Source organism: Amblyomma americanum, chromosome 7 (assembly GCF_052857255.1).
Source record: "Amblyomma americanum isolate KBUSLIRL-KWMA chromosome 7, ASM5285725v1, whole genome shotgun sequence".
NCBI lineage: Eukaryota > Metazoa > Arthropoda > Arachnida > Ixodida > Ixodidae > Amblyomma > Amblyomma americanum.
The window spans coordinates 27,999,802-28,017,714 of record NC_135503.1 but is presented as its reverse complement, the minus strand read 5'-3'; the positions used below and the strand labels follow the sequence as shown (position 1 = coordinate 28,017,714).

Here is a 17,913-nt window from a genome sequence, read left to right as displayed (position 1 = left end):
GGAATTGCTCAAAGAGTATGTCGCAGAGCAAGAAATTCCTCAAGAAGTGCACAACAAGGCCAGCAAGCTTTTGGACCCTGTACTGAAGATTTATGAAGGCACTAAGAAGCAAGAAATGCCCCACACATCAAGGGAGCCTGCAAACAAGAAAATCGAACACCAAGTCAGGTTTCATTCCACTAAGAAGCAGAGGCTGTCCAGCTCAGGTACAAGTTTTTCAAAGCCAACTGAGCTTCAGAAGGAGAACATAAAAAAGCAAATCCTTAACAGCAATGATGAGGCAACTGTTATAATAACATCTCCAGGACACAACTACATATGAAAGATGAGATCGACTCTATGGCCCTCTCTTCTGGTTTACAACCCGTCTACAAGTTCATCTGTGTACTTATAGACCTCGCCTATGAGGTGTGCAGCTGTCTCGAACCAGATGGATGGTGTGTGCGTTAGAGCGCGAGAGGCACCTCCATACTGGCCATATATGCTGCAGGTAAGTATATTTTCCTTTCAGCAGCAGCTTTGTGGTACCAGTAGGATGGTGTGTGCGTTAGAGTGCGAGAGGCACCTCCATACTGGCCATATATGCTGCAGGTAAGTATATTTTCCTTTCAGCTCAGTGTGTTGCACACTTAAACAACTGAAGCGAAACCTACAGCACAATGGTTTCTCTGCATCTGGCTTAGCCAGACCATTTTTTTCTCTCGGCAGAACCTGACTGCTAGAGAGCGCGTCTCCCAGGTGGCGGATAGGGAGGCTCTTACCAAGCACCTGAAGTGTGCAGCTTGCAAAAGGCACAATAAGTTTGATTAAATGAGGGAACCTTCTGGCATGGTGTGTCTTATAAGTACAGAGTGCTCGGTAAGAGTGGTGCGTGCACCCGCGGACCAACAGGGGTTTCACTGCCTTGACACATTCCCCACCTGTACATGCTTCCTTTTTCCTCAGGTCCATGGCTACACATTGCTGGCAATTCACAAAGTTGCTGTTAGGGTGCAACTTGATGCAGACATTTTCTGAACAACTCTGCTAAGTGGCACATGGTACTATTATGCGCTGTCAAATAAGAGTTCGGTGTGTGCAGAGCTAAAAGCGACGACTGTTCTAATTTGCGCTGTTGTGATTGTCTTTCAGGTGACAAACAACCAAAGAGACGTGAAGACAACATTGATGGCCTTTCATGATTGTACTGAAGATGTCATTAGCATCAGTTATTGAAATACTTGGAAGATCGCAACTTATACTATGCCTTACCTTTCCTTCAGATTCTAGTATATTGCAATCTGCCTGTCATAGCACAGAAATAAACCTATATTTATTTTGTTCCTGCAACTACGTTGTCGTCCAATCTCTTTGCAGGTACATGCATCCAGAGATTTGAATTCATTACCAGCATTGTCTGGCGTGCAGTGCAGAAATAAACAAAGCTGCAACACTTTTTAAAGATGCATTGTCACCACAAGCAATCGTAAATTATTTTTCCAATAAAAACAATCTATACATTGTAGATTGTTTACATATTTTCTTAAGCACCCACATAAATTAAAGTAGATAAACTGAGGTGTGACAACTGAACAGATGTGTGAATTGAGATATGGTTAAGTGAGTGCACAAAATAGACAAAGGGACCACAATAACACTGTTCATAACACTGCTCAAAATGCTATACTGTTGCAGTACTGTAGAATCTGCAGAAAGGGCCACACAGCATTTCACTGAGTTAATAGGTAAGATAGATTAGCCTGAATTCATAGTGACAGTCATTAGAACAGCTGCATGGCAAACTCTTTAAGAATGCATCCAAGTCATCAGAGCCTTTTTTTATTAAATAATTATTGCATTAGCACTGCACAAATATTTACTGTTTACATTACAATAGACTACATTGGTAACAATAGCTTGGATTATCATCTCCTGATATGCGTATACAGTTGAGCTTAAAGTGGTATAGACACAAAATTTTTGCTTACATCTTCTTTGAAATGATGCATCAAACATTAGTATAGACGGGTCATCACTTGACATTTGCCTACGGCCGCTAAATAATTTGTAACAATGTCACTAATTAGGTTACATTGTTCACGATACAAAATGTGTGATGCATGTTCTAGGTTTGGGCTAGGATTAGTGTAATGTATGCAAGTCATTTTTCATTTACAGGAGCTTATTCTAGATGTTCAATAAAGCCCAGGAAGGTGTTAGCAGAACACACAGTTATTCTTTTGATTCCATGACAGGTATGACTTAAGATGAACACCAAGATATTTATATCTTGTGATAAGCACGCTAATAGCTGTTATCTGGAAACTATCTGGAGGATATTCGGGTACTCTGTGAATGATGAATTCAGCATTAGAGACATTAAGGAGCAAGAAATTGTTTCATCGAGATGTGACCTTTAATATTAGCAGTCCATATGAGCAATCACACTGAGGTAAATCAAAGCATCATCAGTGAATAATCTAGTCATGCAGACAATCTTATATTACGTGTCGATCAACGACTGGTTCCATGTGATGAGTATAGGGTAAACTGTGCTTGATGACCTGCTTCAATTCGAACTTCCTCCCCCATGAAAAGTAATGCTGATATTCATATGCCCATACACACGCCCATGCCAATATTCATATGCCCATACACAGAGTGTTTAGCGTGGGAGAGTTGAGATGCAAATATGCAGCAGTATGCAGGCCTCCATTACATTTCTGCTACAAAACAGCTCGAATGAGTTCTGCACCAATTGCGTGAATTAATTATCAACTCTTGCAGGAGAAAATATACAATTTAGATTTCAACAACATATATCATACAAATGCTCACACTGAATTCGAAAATTTTGCTGAGGCTCTTGAGTCTGCCATATCGAAATGCACATTATGCACTACCCGTAGGTACGAACAATTCTTTGTGCCTGTGGATGAATCAGAACATACTTGAGGCTATACAAGAGAAGGATCAATGGTATCGTAAGTGGAAACGTCAAAAAGAAAACATTTGTTATTCAAACAAGTTCAGATCCTCCAGAAACTATGGAGTGGCATTAATACAGATGAGAAAGAAAGAATACAACTGTATGCTAATACAGAAAGCAGAAGGAAACTCCTGAAAAATGTGGGATGTGGGAAATAGCGTAATCGGTAGACAGTTAAAACAGCGCGTAGTTCCTGAACACATTGATGAAAACACAGTTGATAGGTTTGATAATTCCTTCACAAACATTGGCCCTGAGTTTGTAGCTCATATCCCTAATCTACCATGCTCTGTTAATGACCCTTGTGTTCATGACACCTTCTTACCGCAAGCTGTTGCCGATTGTGACATCACAGCAATCAAGAAAACTCGTTGCAAACAAGGCAACCAGACATGACGGGATTACTTTGAGAGCATTAAAGAGAACATCCACCAACTTGCTCCACTCCTATCAATAATAATGGATCATGCAGTTTACGAAGGTATTTATGCAAATATTTTGAGGATCGCTGCAGCTATACCAGTTCACAAACAAGGATAGTAATGATTCAGGCAGTTACCGTCCAATCTCGGTTTTGAGTATCATTAACACTGTGTTCGAAAAACTTGTCGGAAAGCAACTAAATTACTACTTGGAGAGAACTAGAATCATATCTCACTGTCAACAAGGCTTCAGAAATAACAGGTCTACATCTACAGCAGTAATGGCATTGTCTCAAGAGTTATGTTCATCTTTGCATAATTATGAAATGTCTGCAGCCTTGTTCCTAGACTTAAAGAAAGCATTTGATACTGTTAATCATAACATTTTAATTCACAAGCTAGAGCACTATGGTTTTAGGGATTCCACTCTTGATTTCTTTACAAGCTACATTACTAACAGAAAACAATTTTTCCACATAAAACACTTAAAATCATCTCGACAGCCTGTGTGTGCTGGAGTGCCTCCAGGGGTCAGTCTTAGGCCCTGTGCTGTTGAGTGTTGCTTGCTAATACTTTGTTCACTGATCATTTATAACCAAGTTTCATGTTGGCATCTTCTGTTGCTGTAATAACAAATGTGTACATTGGGCCTATACTAGCTTCGGCTATTGACCCAGCAGTTTTTGCAAACGTTTTGTAGTATCTGAAGTTAAAAGAAAGTACATGCTCTGAATTAAGCATCTGTGATCACGACCACTGGTAGAGCCGGATCAAACAAGTGCATTACGTCACAAGTTGAAAGTAGTTACTTCACTTCATGAAAGCTTTGAACTGCCTCAGAGTCCCAAGCGAAAGCAACGTAGTGTCACAAGAGCCTGCGCAGAGGCTCAACAACACCTGCATAGTGAGACCACAATTGGGACCACTTGTTAAAACCACTTGTTTTGAGGTGGCACCACTTGAAAACAAGTGGGACCATTTGGAATCCCACTTTATATTTGGAATCATTGTCTATAAAGTGGGGACATTTGGAATCCCACTTCATAGACACCTCGAATTGCCATGAACTACTTAAGCGCACACTCCAAGGGAATGTTGAAAATCCGCTGCAGCACGAAGAGGCTCATGACTGAAAAAATGCAGATGCAGGAACCATTGGAAGCAAGCTGTTGTCAATGCACAGTGTTTAGAGTAAATGGTACCACAGGCCCACAAAGCGCAGATTTTGTTTAAAAAATCGGCCGTCTTGTTAGCATCAATGCCGCAGTGTCCAGGTATCCAGTGAAAGCGCATTTCTTTAACATGTAGTGGAATGAAAAATCTTAGAGAATGGCCCAGAAGAGCGTCCTTCGAGCCTTCGAGTGAGTCAGGACAGAAAGGCTGTCAGCAAGTATAATGACATCAGTAACGATGCAAGAGACCTTATCTATAGGGCCAACTGAACCCCTAGAAAATGAACAGCGAATATAGGTGTATAATCAGGGGCCCGAAACGAATAACTGCAATCTAGAGCCAATAGCTGCCTATAGGCGACTTCATGCAAACATTTAAAGCGAAAGCCTTTAATGGCTCTCGTTATCCATCCGTCCGCGAAATCTGTCACACTATGACGTCATCAATGGTATAATAATTGATATAACCCATATAGTCTTAGCAATTAAGAAGTAATTGGTGATTAGAAATTGCGCATTAGTTTGTAATTACACATTAATTTGTGAAGTAAATTAATAGCTCAACACGAAACGTTAAAAATAAAAATAAATAACAATTTTAAAGAAACAAAAATAAAAAGGAAAAATTAACTTATGTGACAATGCAGTTTCAGAAGCGAAAAATTAAAAATAATTAAATAAAAATTAAAAGAAGCAGCCACAGTGGGCGCAGAAAGGCTTTCGCCTCGCGCACTTTACATCGCCAAAGTGACCACTGAATTTTAAAAAAAAGTGCCTCTTCGTACAAGCGATTAATCGCCTTTTCCCGGTTCGCCCTGCACCTTCGAGCAACAATTCCATCCTATGAAGTTGTCCGACGCAACGCCAGAAACGAGCTGATCACGAACAACAGTGTTCACGGAATTGTCGAAGTCGCAGTTCTACGCAGGTTCGCGTAACTGAGCAATGTAAACCTGCAGCTGACAGGCTCGCCAGGGTTCTTTAAACATATCTTGAACCGCGGTAGCGTTCCGTCGTGGCTGAGGACAGACGGTTGCAAGTGCTGAGCGCGGTTTGAAACGTATCTTCGCCTTTCGTAACTTCACTTATGGCGAATTCCACTGCTGGATCTGAAGTGAGGCGCTCGAATCGCAAAAGAGCGCCCCAAACCGCCTCGGAGCAGATCCGCCACTGGTCGGCGTATCAACCTTGTGAGCTCCGTTGGAACGGAGTTGCTCCAATCGACCAGCGGAATTCGCGCGGTCGGTCCAGGTCGACCAGTTGAACTCGAATTCGTCGTCGCGGAGCAAGAAAAGCTGCTCCAGCACGACCAGTGGAAATCGCCATTAATTTAGGTCCCTGCTCCTTCATTTTGCGCTCGTGGCAGGAGGCGTTAATTGCGGAACGACGCTGACCTTCGACGCCGCGCGACTGCAAAGGCATGGCTTTGCGCCGGGTTGCAGCAAACTCAGGCCAGACGTCTCCTGAAAGTAGGTAGAAAACAGTGCCTTCCACTGGTTCCATGGTACTGGTGACTGGCCCGGTGTTTCTAGGAATGTACGAGGGGGCGTAAGATCCCGTGCAACTCATAGGTTTACCTCGTCGACACGTTGTTGTATTGTAGATGCAAGATCGAACGACACACCGGAGCGAGCGATGTCATGATGACGCCAAGTTTCCGCCGAACCCCCCCCCCCCCCCCTCTACTTTTCTTGCGTCACGTATACGTGGTGTCAAGAGACATGCATGTGACTGAAACTCTGAAGAAGCGAAACTGAAAGTAAGACAACCGAAACTGAAAATAAGAGAAGAGAAACTGAAACTGCCGCACAGTTCATTGCCTGATGGACACATGCAGTATCACGTATTATTTAACGTCTTCATAAAACCGCTGTTTGTTCTTCTATAGGATTAGCAGCATTAGTATATGTTTGCTATTAATGACACCCAGGTAATGAACATGATTTACCAACTTAAGTAGTGTTGGTTCTGGTGTAACGCACGAATAATTTATAGACATGCCTTTGTGTATACGCCAGAAATGAAATTGTGAAGCAAGCCTTGAAACTGCCTGTGCATTTCTCATAAAAAAAAAGAAAAACATTATCTTGTTTTCAAAGCATGCGTGTCATCTATATCAGATGTGACTAATGTTGAGCTATAACTTTAAATGGCTCATGCTGGCTGCCATCAAAAATCACTTTTTTTGATTCAACAAACCTCATAACTCATTTCTGTCACGAAAGCAACGAAATGCTTCACTTATATCTCATTGCTTTGGTGCAGTCATGGTTCATTATGCAATGTAAAATCTGATTCACGAATATTTTTGTTACTTGTTGCACGATACGTTTGTTCCTGAAATTCAGCACATCCACCAGTATTGCGTTCCCGCGCGGCTTTCTTTTTTTTAACTGAGTACAGGTGAATAGCCACCGGATTCTTGGCTGATCGCCCAGTGTAGGTATGTGCCATCTTTTGATAGGCTAACAACATCAACAAAATTCGTCTTTCACTTCCAATCATGTGTGCTGCGGTATACTTTTTCTTCGACTTTGTATTGATTCCATCCGTAGTAGGCATGGGAGGCATTGGCCACGCTATCAGCTTCCGCAAGTTAGGTTCACGCAGAATTTGTTAGCTCCGCTTCAAGTTGATCTGATCTCCTTGCAACGAGTTGCTGAAGAAAACGGGTGGACGGGGCAGTGCGGGAAGAAGAGTCGTCGAAGGAAGACATTTGTAATGTTTCTTGAATATAGCCAAAGTTTCTGTTACCGTTATTCAGTTTTTGTCCCCCTGTGATTTATCAGCTATTATTCGAACCCCCAAAGTTTAAAGTTCAAAGTAGTAGCATTACTTTTAAATTCAGAAGAAGCTACTAAACATTACAATTGGGATATATTCGCAGGATCTGGCTTGGAGCTATTCTGCTTGTATCCCTGATTATACTCCTATATTCTTCGTAGAGTTTTTGGTTATTTTGGCTCTTCTCTTAATTCCCAGGCATGTAGCTTGAGTTCTCATTCTTGCAGACTGCCTTTCAGTTCTAGTCTCCAAAATTCCGGAAAATCGTTATTGAATTGGTCGCTTAGGTTTTATGTTCCGTGCACAGTGCGTGAGATCCACTTGGTCTGAGTACCTGCCTATTCGGGTGTTTATTTTAACGAGGTGGCTGATTTATTGGCAAGGTCAGCTCTCAGCGCTCCTGTAATCTTTCCTGTCCTTCACCTCATTATGTTGGAAACTTCACGTTTCCAGCGGTTCCAACATATTTCAGCCAGCTTGAGTGATCCGTTGCTCAATACCGTGGATTTTCACCACTTAAATTACCCATGGAATGTCCAGTGGTGTAAATCAAGGCGTTGCGAGGTGTCAGTGACGCTTCTGCGATGCAAAATCCCTCACTTAAATTTATACTTGCGCCGATGCGGGTTCGCTGCGACAAACCTTTGTGTCTCATGTGGGCAAGTTGAAACAATAGGTCATTTTCTCCTCTCTCGCCGGCGGTTCGCAGTTCAAGGAAAGCAGTATTTGGAGGTCCCTCTTTCGAGGTTAGGACTCCCTCTGTCTCTTCCAGTTCTTCTCTCGTTCGGTGCGAGCGCCAAGGAATTCCCGTTAAGCAGTGTTTGTGGCTACCTTCATGATTACATAAGTGCGACTGATCGGTCACCTTGTCAGCTGCATACAAAATTCTGTTGCATGTCTAAAATGCTTGATTCTATTCTCGGTAATTCATATTTCTTAAATTTTATTGAATTTTCCAATTTTTATCCTGATTCAGTCTTCTACGCCGCCGCCTCACGTCTTTTTTTTCCCCCGTGCAAATATTTCATTGGCAATCTCCACTGTACCTTGGCAAATCCCCCCGCGTGGGTATGTGCCATATATATTTACTGACGTGAAGAAGAAGAGTGTGGGCTACAAACACTGTCTGTACTTGTGCTCTTCCTTTTATTTGTTGTCTGTTTGCATTGTAAGGCATTAATAGGTAGAAAGGCATGCACGTAATGGGCATACCCTGTACGCATGAATGCGGAAGATGGTCATGGTTGTCCAAGCATTGCCATCAAAGCAACGGGACCTTCAAGAAACAGCTAGGATATGGTTGTGACCCCTCACATGCAGTGATGCTCACACAATTTGAAAATGTTGCAAGTTACAGCATTCCCGTGGTTATATTGCTGCAAAACAATTAAGCTAGCCCATTCATGCGGAAATATTTTTAGAGGCTGCCAAAAAGGAACATGTCAAAAAGTTACACGTCCTGTTTCATTGTGTTTGAAATGAGGCTTAAGATTAAATTAATGTTACAAATACGCGCTGAAGAAATGAAACGATTAAACTCTCATGTGAAGGAAATACAAAAGGGTATATTTACGAAAACTTATTTACAAGCTAAAATAGCATCGCACACACACTCTCACGGGTTCCTTGTCGTCTGTCACTTGACTGAGTCGCCTCCAAGCGCTGCAGGTTACCGCGCACCTGCAGTGCACCGGAAGCGCACACACACACAAACACACACACTCTCACCCGCACACGTGCATGGGTCCACTTGAAAGGAGACGCCGCACGGCTCTCCGGTTCGTACTTCTGGCAGCGGCGGCATTTCCCGCGGCCCTAACGACCACACCAATAAGCTAACGAAGCGGGCGCCCATCGGTCCGTTCGCAGAACGGAGGGTGCCGCCAAGGACGCCCTCCCGCACCGAAAGCACACATGCGGGCACAAAAGAACGCTCGCTGCGCAGAACGACACTCGCAGAGAAACACATGTATATGAGAAATGGCCCCTTCTTACAAATGATGGTGGTAAACGAAATGAACAAGCAACTGCTGTGCAATCCATGCACTGTCATGCAGTACTTACACAATCACAGTCCAGTGACTGCAGAGCGGTCTGCAACCAGTAACTTGCAAAAAAACTATACTATGCAGCGAGCTTGTTTGCACGGTATTTGTTACATTTATCGAACGATCACATGAAATTGGTATGGCTATTTCTACACAGTGTATTTCCTAAAGATTCCTTTCTGCCATACTGTACTTTTTACCCAAAATGCTTCTTACAGAGTCATAAATTGTTACGTACGCGTATAAAGATGTTTGTAGCAGGTGTGTGAGCGTGAACAAAAAAAACTTTTTATTTTCCTTAATTCTTCAGTATTCCTGATTATGACGACATATGGGCATTTATAAGTTAGTACAATTTTTTTCACGCATCACAATTAACTGATGCACCGATGTGTTTGGTACACATTCATCTTCAGACATTTCATGTCTGTTTGGTCAAAAAAATACGAAATAATAGTTGACTGCATTAGTTTTGACTAGCATCACACAGCATGCTCTTGAAATTCCTCTAGCTGTTGTACAGAAGTCTGTAATTGGCTTCATTGCATAGCTTCATACTTGAACCATTTAAACTCTGCAAACTGTTCTTTTTACCGCACATGGCGACATGGCATGCGAAGCCGCGTGGGAACGGGCGAGGAGGATTCGGAGGTACAGCTGCAACTTCGCTGGAATCCAAAGACAGCTAGGCACTTGTCACGGTTAATTTCGGAAAGGCGGCTATGCCCCAGTAAAGTTGCGTAAGGTCTTTCCTTGCAGACCTTACTAAGTCCCTTGACTTCGCACCAGAAATGCTCACCGCCCGAGACGGTTACTTGGTTGGATGACCAAAGGCTTCTTGGCACCAAAGGTGCTCCGTCAGAGACGATATTGCGACTTTGCAGAATGCAGGTATTTCAGGGGAGTATAACTTGACTGTATTTACACAAATATTTACATTGCAAGCAGATTGATACACATGAAAGACAAGTTAAAAGTGGCAAAAAGGTTAGAAAGGTTAAACAGCAGAAAAGTGGAACTGGCTACCACTAGGGGAGGCCCCTACTCGGCATAGCCGAAGATGCATCACATCAGACCGTAGCCCAGAACCCTTTTCCATGGCTCCGGGCCCTGGTTTTAAAGACCTAAAGGCCCGGCCCATCCCTTTCATCACCCAATCACAATATACCACATGATTGGTTCATGAGCCGCGTGGCACGCCTTCAAGTTTCAGCAAATTTCCAAATCTGCTCTCAAAAATATATAGCATGAAAAAACATCAAAACTACTATGAGCAATTGAATTCCGAGAATGGACCCTCGGAATCATTGGCCCACCAGGTTTGCATGCCGTGCCCCCTACATCCACAGCATTGCGGGACTCTCTCCCCAGGTAGTACCGAACATTAGAATAGTGTTATAAAAATGTTATCCAAGTTGCAGTAACGTTACATGTTTCATTGTAATACGTTAAAAATTAACATATAACGTGTGTTATGCAGAAAACTCTATTTTAACGCTCTAAAGAAACGTCTTAATATAGTCTTCAACAAAAATGTAACATTATTGCAACGTTTCGGTGCTACCTGTGCCCCTCAGGAGAAGGCAAGCAAATACCACCCGGCGTCGTGTCCGCATGTGCACTCGGTTAGCTCTCCTCTCGGAAGGAAAGCAAACACAAGTGCGGTTGGTTTCGTCTTTCTCGGGAGACGAAAGCACCAACGCTTCGCTGACTGATTTTCGCTGACGATCGGCCGCTCCCGCTGTATTCAATTAGCTGTGTCGCCAGATCGTCTGTCGCGAGGCGCTTTCGCTGTGCCCGCATGACCGCTTGTCTTGACCTTCCCGGGGAATTGCGCGTTGCTCGCGCGCGGCTTAGCCCGAAGCCGGTAAACCGGCTGGCCACCGCCACATCTGGACCTGGTTTGACTCAAATTGGTCTCAGCCGCGTCTTGTTCGGTTCGGGCGCGAACAATACGCGAGATTCAAAGCGCTCGGCCGTCTCTGTCTCTATGGGGGGGGGGGGGGCACTTGACCCCAAGGGCGCTCCTTTTCAACACCACCCCGCCGTCGCCCGCCTCCGATTGAACAGGCGGGGGGTTCAAAGGGGAGCTGCCGCGGAGAGGCCGGGCGGGCAGCTCGTCCTAATGACAGCGCAGAACATGCGTCACTGACAGCCCCCTTCCTTTCGCCGTCTTGTCCATCGTGCGTCGCGCCGAGCCCGAGAAAGAAAAGGCCGTCACCCCCCCCCCCCCCCTTCCCCTTCTGAATCGGGGGGCGGGGGGCGGAAATTCCGCAAATAGTTTCCCAGAGGCATCCTTTTTTTTTTCATGGGGTCAAGAGAAGCAAGCTTACACTGCAAAATTAAACCTTGTCTTTCTCTTCCAAATGCAATTAACTAGGAGTCCTGTCCAACCATTCCAGCTTGTTATGGGGGCACCCCCAACCATTTTTTATTTCCGTGTAACTCGCAGCCCTTCTTCACCTTGGTCATTGTAGCCGCTATTGTTTCTCAAGTACCATGCAACATCTTGTTATTAGCAGTTGCTAATTCAAGCCTTCTGCAGGGTTTGAAGGACCTTTTTAATTGGAAATGAGAACATGTGCACAGGGTGGAAAGCGCGTGATCTGCCAGGAAACACTAAAGCGGCCCCGAGAAGGGATCTTTATTAAGGATGACAGCCATCTTGCGCCTCTCCACTTGGCAACGACGACACAGCGTGTGCGGTCCCTATGGTTAGGCCCCAGCTGTGGAAGCCATCCTCGGACACGACCATGACCTTCGACATCTGATGTTTTTATTTAAAAACACAGGGACCAAAGTCGTGCTGTATGCAGTGCGATCGCCATGTGGTTCCATAATCATCCACCTAGCCCGGCTCTTTGGACGGATTCAGGAAACGACTGAAAAGAACAAAAGTAACGAGCAAACAAAGGTGCGCTGCATAAAAGTTAGAACGCAAAGAAACGAAGGCGCGCTGCGCTGGGATAATGCTGTAGCGAGGTCTAATATGTAAATTTTCATGGCTGGCGTGGATTTCCACAAAGCGCAAGTAGTCGCTACGGAGACAAACAAAGGCGCACTGGAGCTGGGTATGTATCATGTTTAACTGCGAAAAGAAACGAAGACAGAGAACAAGAAGCACGACACGAGCGCAGACTATCAACAGATTTTTTCTTCAAGGAAAATAGGCCTATATATGCATCTTCATCCCGCGAAAAACATGCTAAAAACCCGAAAGCGCAAACCCTATCACACACCATCTTGGCACATGTAACGTGATGCCACTGATCACAACCTGAAAGCAATCTCCGCATCGTCAGAGACAAGATACAAAACAAACAAACAGCGAACTCACAGGCACACTCCTGCCAAGCTAGCGCTCCACACCGCCTGCTTGCGCTAAAGAAACTGCGCAAAAAAGGTATCTCCCCATCAATGAGGCCTACAGATGGTGATGCTACACAGTCATCTGATTCCTTGATCTGGTACGCTTCCACCAACTCCCTGCAAACCTGATCCCTGTGTTTAAACAAGACGCTGGTCTTGTTCAATCGTGGGAAGCAATCTTTGCACTCTTTGCAGTGCAGGGCGAGATTAGAGGAAGGTGCGCCCTTCAACGACCTGCGATGTTCTGCTAACATCTCGTTAATACATCGACCCGTCTGGCCGATGTACTTCTTCCCACACGATAGGGGGACTTCGTATACGACTCCAGTCTTACACTCTGTGAGCCTGGTTTTCTGTCTGTGCGCTATCGAGCACTCAGCTCCAGCACGATTGCTCTCAGGCTCGAGCTTCTTTTGCACAGCACTACAAATCCTTGAAAGCTTATTCTTTGCCATGAAAATCACGTCCGCCCCGTATCTCGCCCCAACTTTTTTGAGCCGGTGTGAAATTACATTCCCTGAACGTTCAGGACAATCATATCCGAGCGCAACACTTGGCAGCATGTTGTGTCGGGATTTCTACAGCGACATTTGAGCTCACTCAAGCTTTCGGATCCTTTCTTGGTGAACAATTCCGCAAGTGTGGTTAAGTACCTGTCTGGGTTGGATAAGAAAAAGTACTCTACCTTCAGCATCGATGTGGAGGACTTATTTTATTCGCTACCCCATGCTCAGCTCATGCAGAGAGTGAAAGACTGCATTGTAAAAGACAATGACGAGTTGGTGTTCGTGGCGGGGTGCGGGGGTTTCCATAGAAAGTTTCCTGGAGCTGCTATCATTTTACCTAGAGTCAACCGTTGTTGGGCGGGGCGAAAAGGTGTACGTCCAAAAATCGGGTGTGTGCATCGGCTCCCGTGTGGCACCCGTTTTGAGCGATATTTACTTGAGCAGGATGGATCAAGAACTGGCACAAAATCTTGCTGACCTCGCGCTAAAAGTGTTCCGTTACGTCGATGATTTTTTTATCATTCTTAAGTCGAACTCTCCCAGGGCAGTTCCGGACGTCGTCAAAATCTTCAAAGATACAGGTAGTGGCCTGCGATTCACCTTCGAACTACCCAGCTCAGCTACCCTACAGTTTTTAGACCGACCGCAGCGGTGGCCAAGTGGTTGAGCATCCGCCTCGCATGCGGGAGGTGCGGGGTTCGATCCCCAGTGCCGGGGATACAATGGGTACAAGCTTTTCTCTGGTCTGGTGCTCGGCTTATTTAGGGTGAAATGCTTGGGAAATGGGTCTTTGACCCCACCTTGAGAAAAAGAAAATACCTTGTGTCAAGGCGTATTTGGCCATAGATGCCCTTGCGCCATAAAAAAAATTTTATACCTCCGGATCCATTATCTAGAGAGCAGGGTCTGTTGCGAATATCACCATAGGACAAAAAAAACCTCTCTTGAACGTCAGTTAGGGGCATTCCACACTCGTCAAGGCGGGTATAGCGACTTCATGCTTAAAAGAGCTCTTGGGAAATCCTGTACACACAGAGCGGAGGCTAGCTTCCTGGGGCAGGTAGAGAGGCTGAAAGAAGCCGGGTATCCTGATCTGAGTTGGCTCAGATCTCCGAAAGGATCCTGTTCAAAGGAGGGAGGCCCATGCTAGTAAAAAAGAGGACGGTGGACGTAGACAAGTGGTGTGGGCATTCCATACATCCATTGAATTTCACACCGGCTCAAAAAAATTGGGGCGAGATACGGGGAGGACGTGATTTTCACGGCAATGAATAAGCTTGCAAGGAATGTTATCGGCGGTCGCACGTGCATGACAATCCTTTCGACATGCGTGACGATGCCCACCGAAGGCATTTCAGGCTGTCGAAGGGACTTGTACGCTGGCTAAGCGAAGAGCGCGGAACATGCGTCACTGACAGCCCCCTTCCTTTCGCCGTCTTGTCCATCGTGCGTCGCGCCGAGCCCGACAAAGAGGAGGCCGTCACCCCCCCCCCCCACCCACCCTTCCCTCCTGAATGGGGGGGGGGGGGCGCGGAGATTCCGCAAATAGTTTCCCAGAGGCATCCTGTTTTTTTTTTTTTTTCATGGGGTCAAGGAAGGTGGCCCAAGCAGTGTGAGGCAACGTTCTCTGTTCATTCTAGAGAAGCAAGCTTACACTGCAAAATTAAACCTTGTCTTTCTCTTCCAAATGCAATTAACTAGGAGTCCTGTCCAAAACCATTTCAGGTTGTTATGTGGGCACCCCCAACCTTTTTTATTTCCGTGTAACTCCAGCACTTCTTCACCTTTGTCATTGTAGCCGCTATTGTTCAAGTACCATGCAACATCTTGTTATTAAAGGACCTTTTTAATTGGAAATGAGAGCATGTGCACAGGGTGGAAAGCGCGTGATCTGCCAGGAAACACTAAAGCGGCCCCGAGAAGGGATCTTTATTAAGGATGCCAGCCATCTTGGGCCTCTCCACTTGGCAACGACGACAAAGCGTGTGCGGTCCCTATGGTTAGGCCCCAGCTGTGGAAGCCATCCTCGGACACGACCATGACCTTCGACATCTGATGTTTTTATTTAAAAACACAGGGACCAAAGTCGTGCTGTATGCAGTGCAATCGCCATGTGGTTCCATAATCATCCATTTAGCCCGGCTCTTTGGACGGATTCAGGAAACGACTGAAAAGAACAAAAGTAACGAGCAAACAAAGGTGCGCTGCATAAAAGTTAGAACGTAAAGAGACGAAGGCACGCTGCGCTAATGCTGTAGCGAGGTCTAACATGTAAAATTTCGCGGCTGGCGTCGATTTCTACAAAGCGCGAGTAGTGCCTACGGAAATAAACAAAGGCGCACTGGAGATGGGTAAGTCTGTATACAAGCACGAGTTTTTGTCTCTACCAGCGATTTACTAGCTCACACCACGCGATTTTGATGTCTGGCGTCGATTTCGACAGAGAGGGAATACGGGCACGAAACGGGACGCTCGCGATCTGCCAGGAAACAATGAGGTGGCCCTAAAAAGGGCCGTTTGCAGGAGCACTTCAACCGCGACCTGCAGCGGCGTGGCGGCGCGGTGAGCAGTAGGCCCAGCAGTGGTCCGTCTTGTGCCCTTTGGCTCCGCACCGACGACACCGGTGCACGACGTACACCTCTCCTGGTCTTGCCCTTGAAGCCGACGCTATCCCTGGTCCGTAGATCTTGACGAGGGCCGCGACGATAATCTTTGACATCTGGTCGATGCCCCGGTCTGCGGCAAACAAGGACAGCATCGGCTCGCCAGAAGCATCCAGGAAACGATGCTGCAAAAAAAGTTACGTTACAAGCGCCGCAATTTGGCGAGTTCTGCACGAGAAAACTTGCGAAAACGTTGTTCAACCCTTACCTCGTGATTGAGAACGTGCACGCCCGACAAGCGCTTCATCGTGGCTGTCAGACGGCGGTTCAGATGGCGACGCCGGCGGTCCTCAAACCGCACCTTATGTGGGTCGTCGTAATGGAGTTGCAAAATTTTGAACACCAGCACGACGTGCTCCTGCAGCAGGAAAACGAGGTCCTGGAATGCGCAAGGCATGTAGGTAAGCGGTACAGCACTTCATGAAGCGAAATTTGAGATAAAATGCGTACCTTTATGTCGCTGGCGATTTCTCGCGGGTCAGCGCCTTTTGGGGGTCGTCGCAATGTCGTGGAAGCAAGAACTGTACAGAAATTTCAGCTGGCTGCGCCGACGAGCGCACCACGCAAAAAAAAAAAAGCCATACCTGGACAGCTTCCGAAACGCGCGCGCCGCCGCCTACACTCACGAAGAGAATGCCCGCAGACCACGCACGCCCGGCGGCCGGCCAGCCGGCCCTAGCGATTCCCTAGGCACTCTAGGGACAGGCCGAGAGAGGCGCGGCGAACCCACGTCCGGTTGAGAACGAGGGAGAAGCAGAAAAACGTCACGGAGAAGCGCATCCCATCGACCAATCAGCGTTTCCAGCCCACCTGCACCGAAACGCTTCTGTGCCGCGCCGCCGGCAGCAGCAGCTGCTCCGCACCATGTGGCTGGTCACGTGACCAACCACGTGACGAACCACGTGATCAGCCACGGCCCGCCCCGCCGGTAGCTGCTCCGCACCACGTGACCAACCACGTAACAGCGTGGCGGCGCCGCTACGCTGAAGGCTCAAAATGCTACTGTAATGTAGCTATCGCTGCAAAAGGTAACAAAGGAGGGGAAAGCCTCAGGGTGCTTGCCAACGTTTTGACAAGAGGATTTGTCTTCGTCTGGGCAAAGCGGTCATCATTGGCAGGGTTTTGCAAAGGGTTTCACTCCTAGGAGAAAGGCTCGGCGTGCGGGAGTAGGTTGTGATGCGGAGAGGGTGCTAGGGTGGGGATCGTGAACTTGAAAATCTTGTCCAGGCAGGATGGCTGCTAAATAGGATTAACCGGTTGACCTGCAAATGTTAGCCAAGAGCATCCGGTCCGCTACCAATGGTCTTAGAGAAGGTGACAACGGTGAATTGAAGACAAGAAGAGAAACGAAGGCAGAGAAGATGTGGGTATGCGCGCATAAAGCGATAACAGTCGTCCATAATTATTAGACACAAAATTATAATGGCCATAATTGTTCGAACACTCTTAACCGTTCAATCCGGCCAGTCAGCATTAGCAAACACATCCTGTTGTCAAATTATTGTGAACTTATTGAGCGATCGGACAAGTATTCATGTACAGAAGTTCCAGAAGTTACAGAACATTGCACGGCGGTAGACAATAAGGAATCAAATTCACGAGACCGCTTGAGCGTCATAACAAGGTTCGTGACTATCACAAGTCCATGTTCTGCCATGTCGGAACAACAATGACAGGACACAAGAGTAGTCATTTGGGCTATTTGGTGTGGGTCGATCTTAAGAAACATCGGAAGAGACGGGACAAGACAACAGGACGACAGGGCACAAAATAGTTTGGGAGATGACTAACCACCCTCAACGGCGAGCACAGCTGTGTGAAAATGGCGCTGCATAATTTTCTCAAGTCAGGTGCAACTTCCGTATAGAGCTTGAGTAAGTCAAAAGCATGGATTGGCGTGGGGACGCCGATGATATACTGCCCGGAACTGTTAAAATTGCCGAAACAGAAAAAAAAGGAGGAATGCGAATATACGTTATGG

General features: G+C 46.1%; 1 protein-coding gene and 1 long non-coding RNA gene across 3 annotated transcripts; one reads left to right on the top strand and one right to left on the bottom strand.

The window, feature by feature from the left end:
* The first annotated feature begins 562 nt into the window (after positions 1 to 562).
* Positions 563 to 1,329, top strand: LOC144097034 (uncharacterized). The gene is made up of 2 exons (XR_013306893.1): positions 563 to 1,040; positions 1,132 to 1,329. It is a non-coding gene; the product is annotated as an uncharacterized LOC144097034 (long non-coding RNA).
* A 14,036-nt stretch (positions 1,330 to 15,365) lies between these two features.
* LOC144097033 (uncharacterized) lies at positions 15,366 to 16,539 on the bottom strand. 2 transcript variants are annotated; one of them, XM_077629824.1, is made up of 3 exons: positions 16,383 to 16,539; positions 16,141 to 16,311; positions 15,366 to 16,057 (listed from the first exon to the last, which is right to left on the bottom strand). In XM_077629824.1, exons 2-3 carry the CDS (start codon positions 16,177 to 16,179, stop codon positions 15,800 to 15,802), a joined length of 297 nt encoding a protein of 98 aa, XP_077485950.1. In that variant the 5' UTR covers positions 16,180 to 16,311; positions 16,383 to 16,539; the 3' UTR covers positions 15,366 to 15,799. The 2 variants fall into 2 exon arrangements, with proteins under 2 accessions (XP_077485950.1, XP_077485949.1); XM_077629823.1 differs by having other exon boundaries at positions 16,141 to 16,539.
* Positions 16,540 to 17,913: the final 1,374 nt, after the last annotated feature.

Excerpts from the sequence above, each read along its gene's own strand:
- LOC144097033 (XM_077629823.1), bottom strand. The coding sequence starts at position 16,329 with ATGCCTTGCGCATTCCAGGACCTCGTTTTCCTGCTGCAGGAGCACGTC. Across the intron at positions 16,058-16,140 it reads TGCACGTTCTCAATCACGAG|CATCGTTTCCTGGATGCTTC; the intron begins GTAAGGGTTGAA and ends CTTTTTTTGCAG.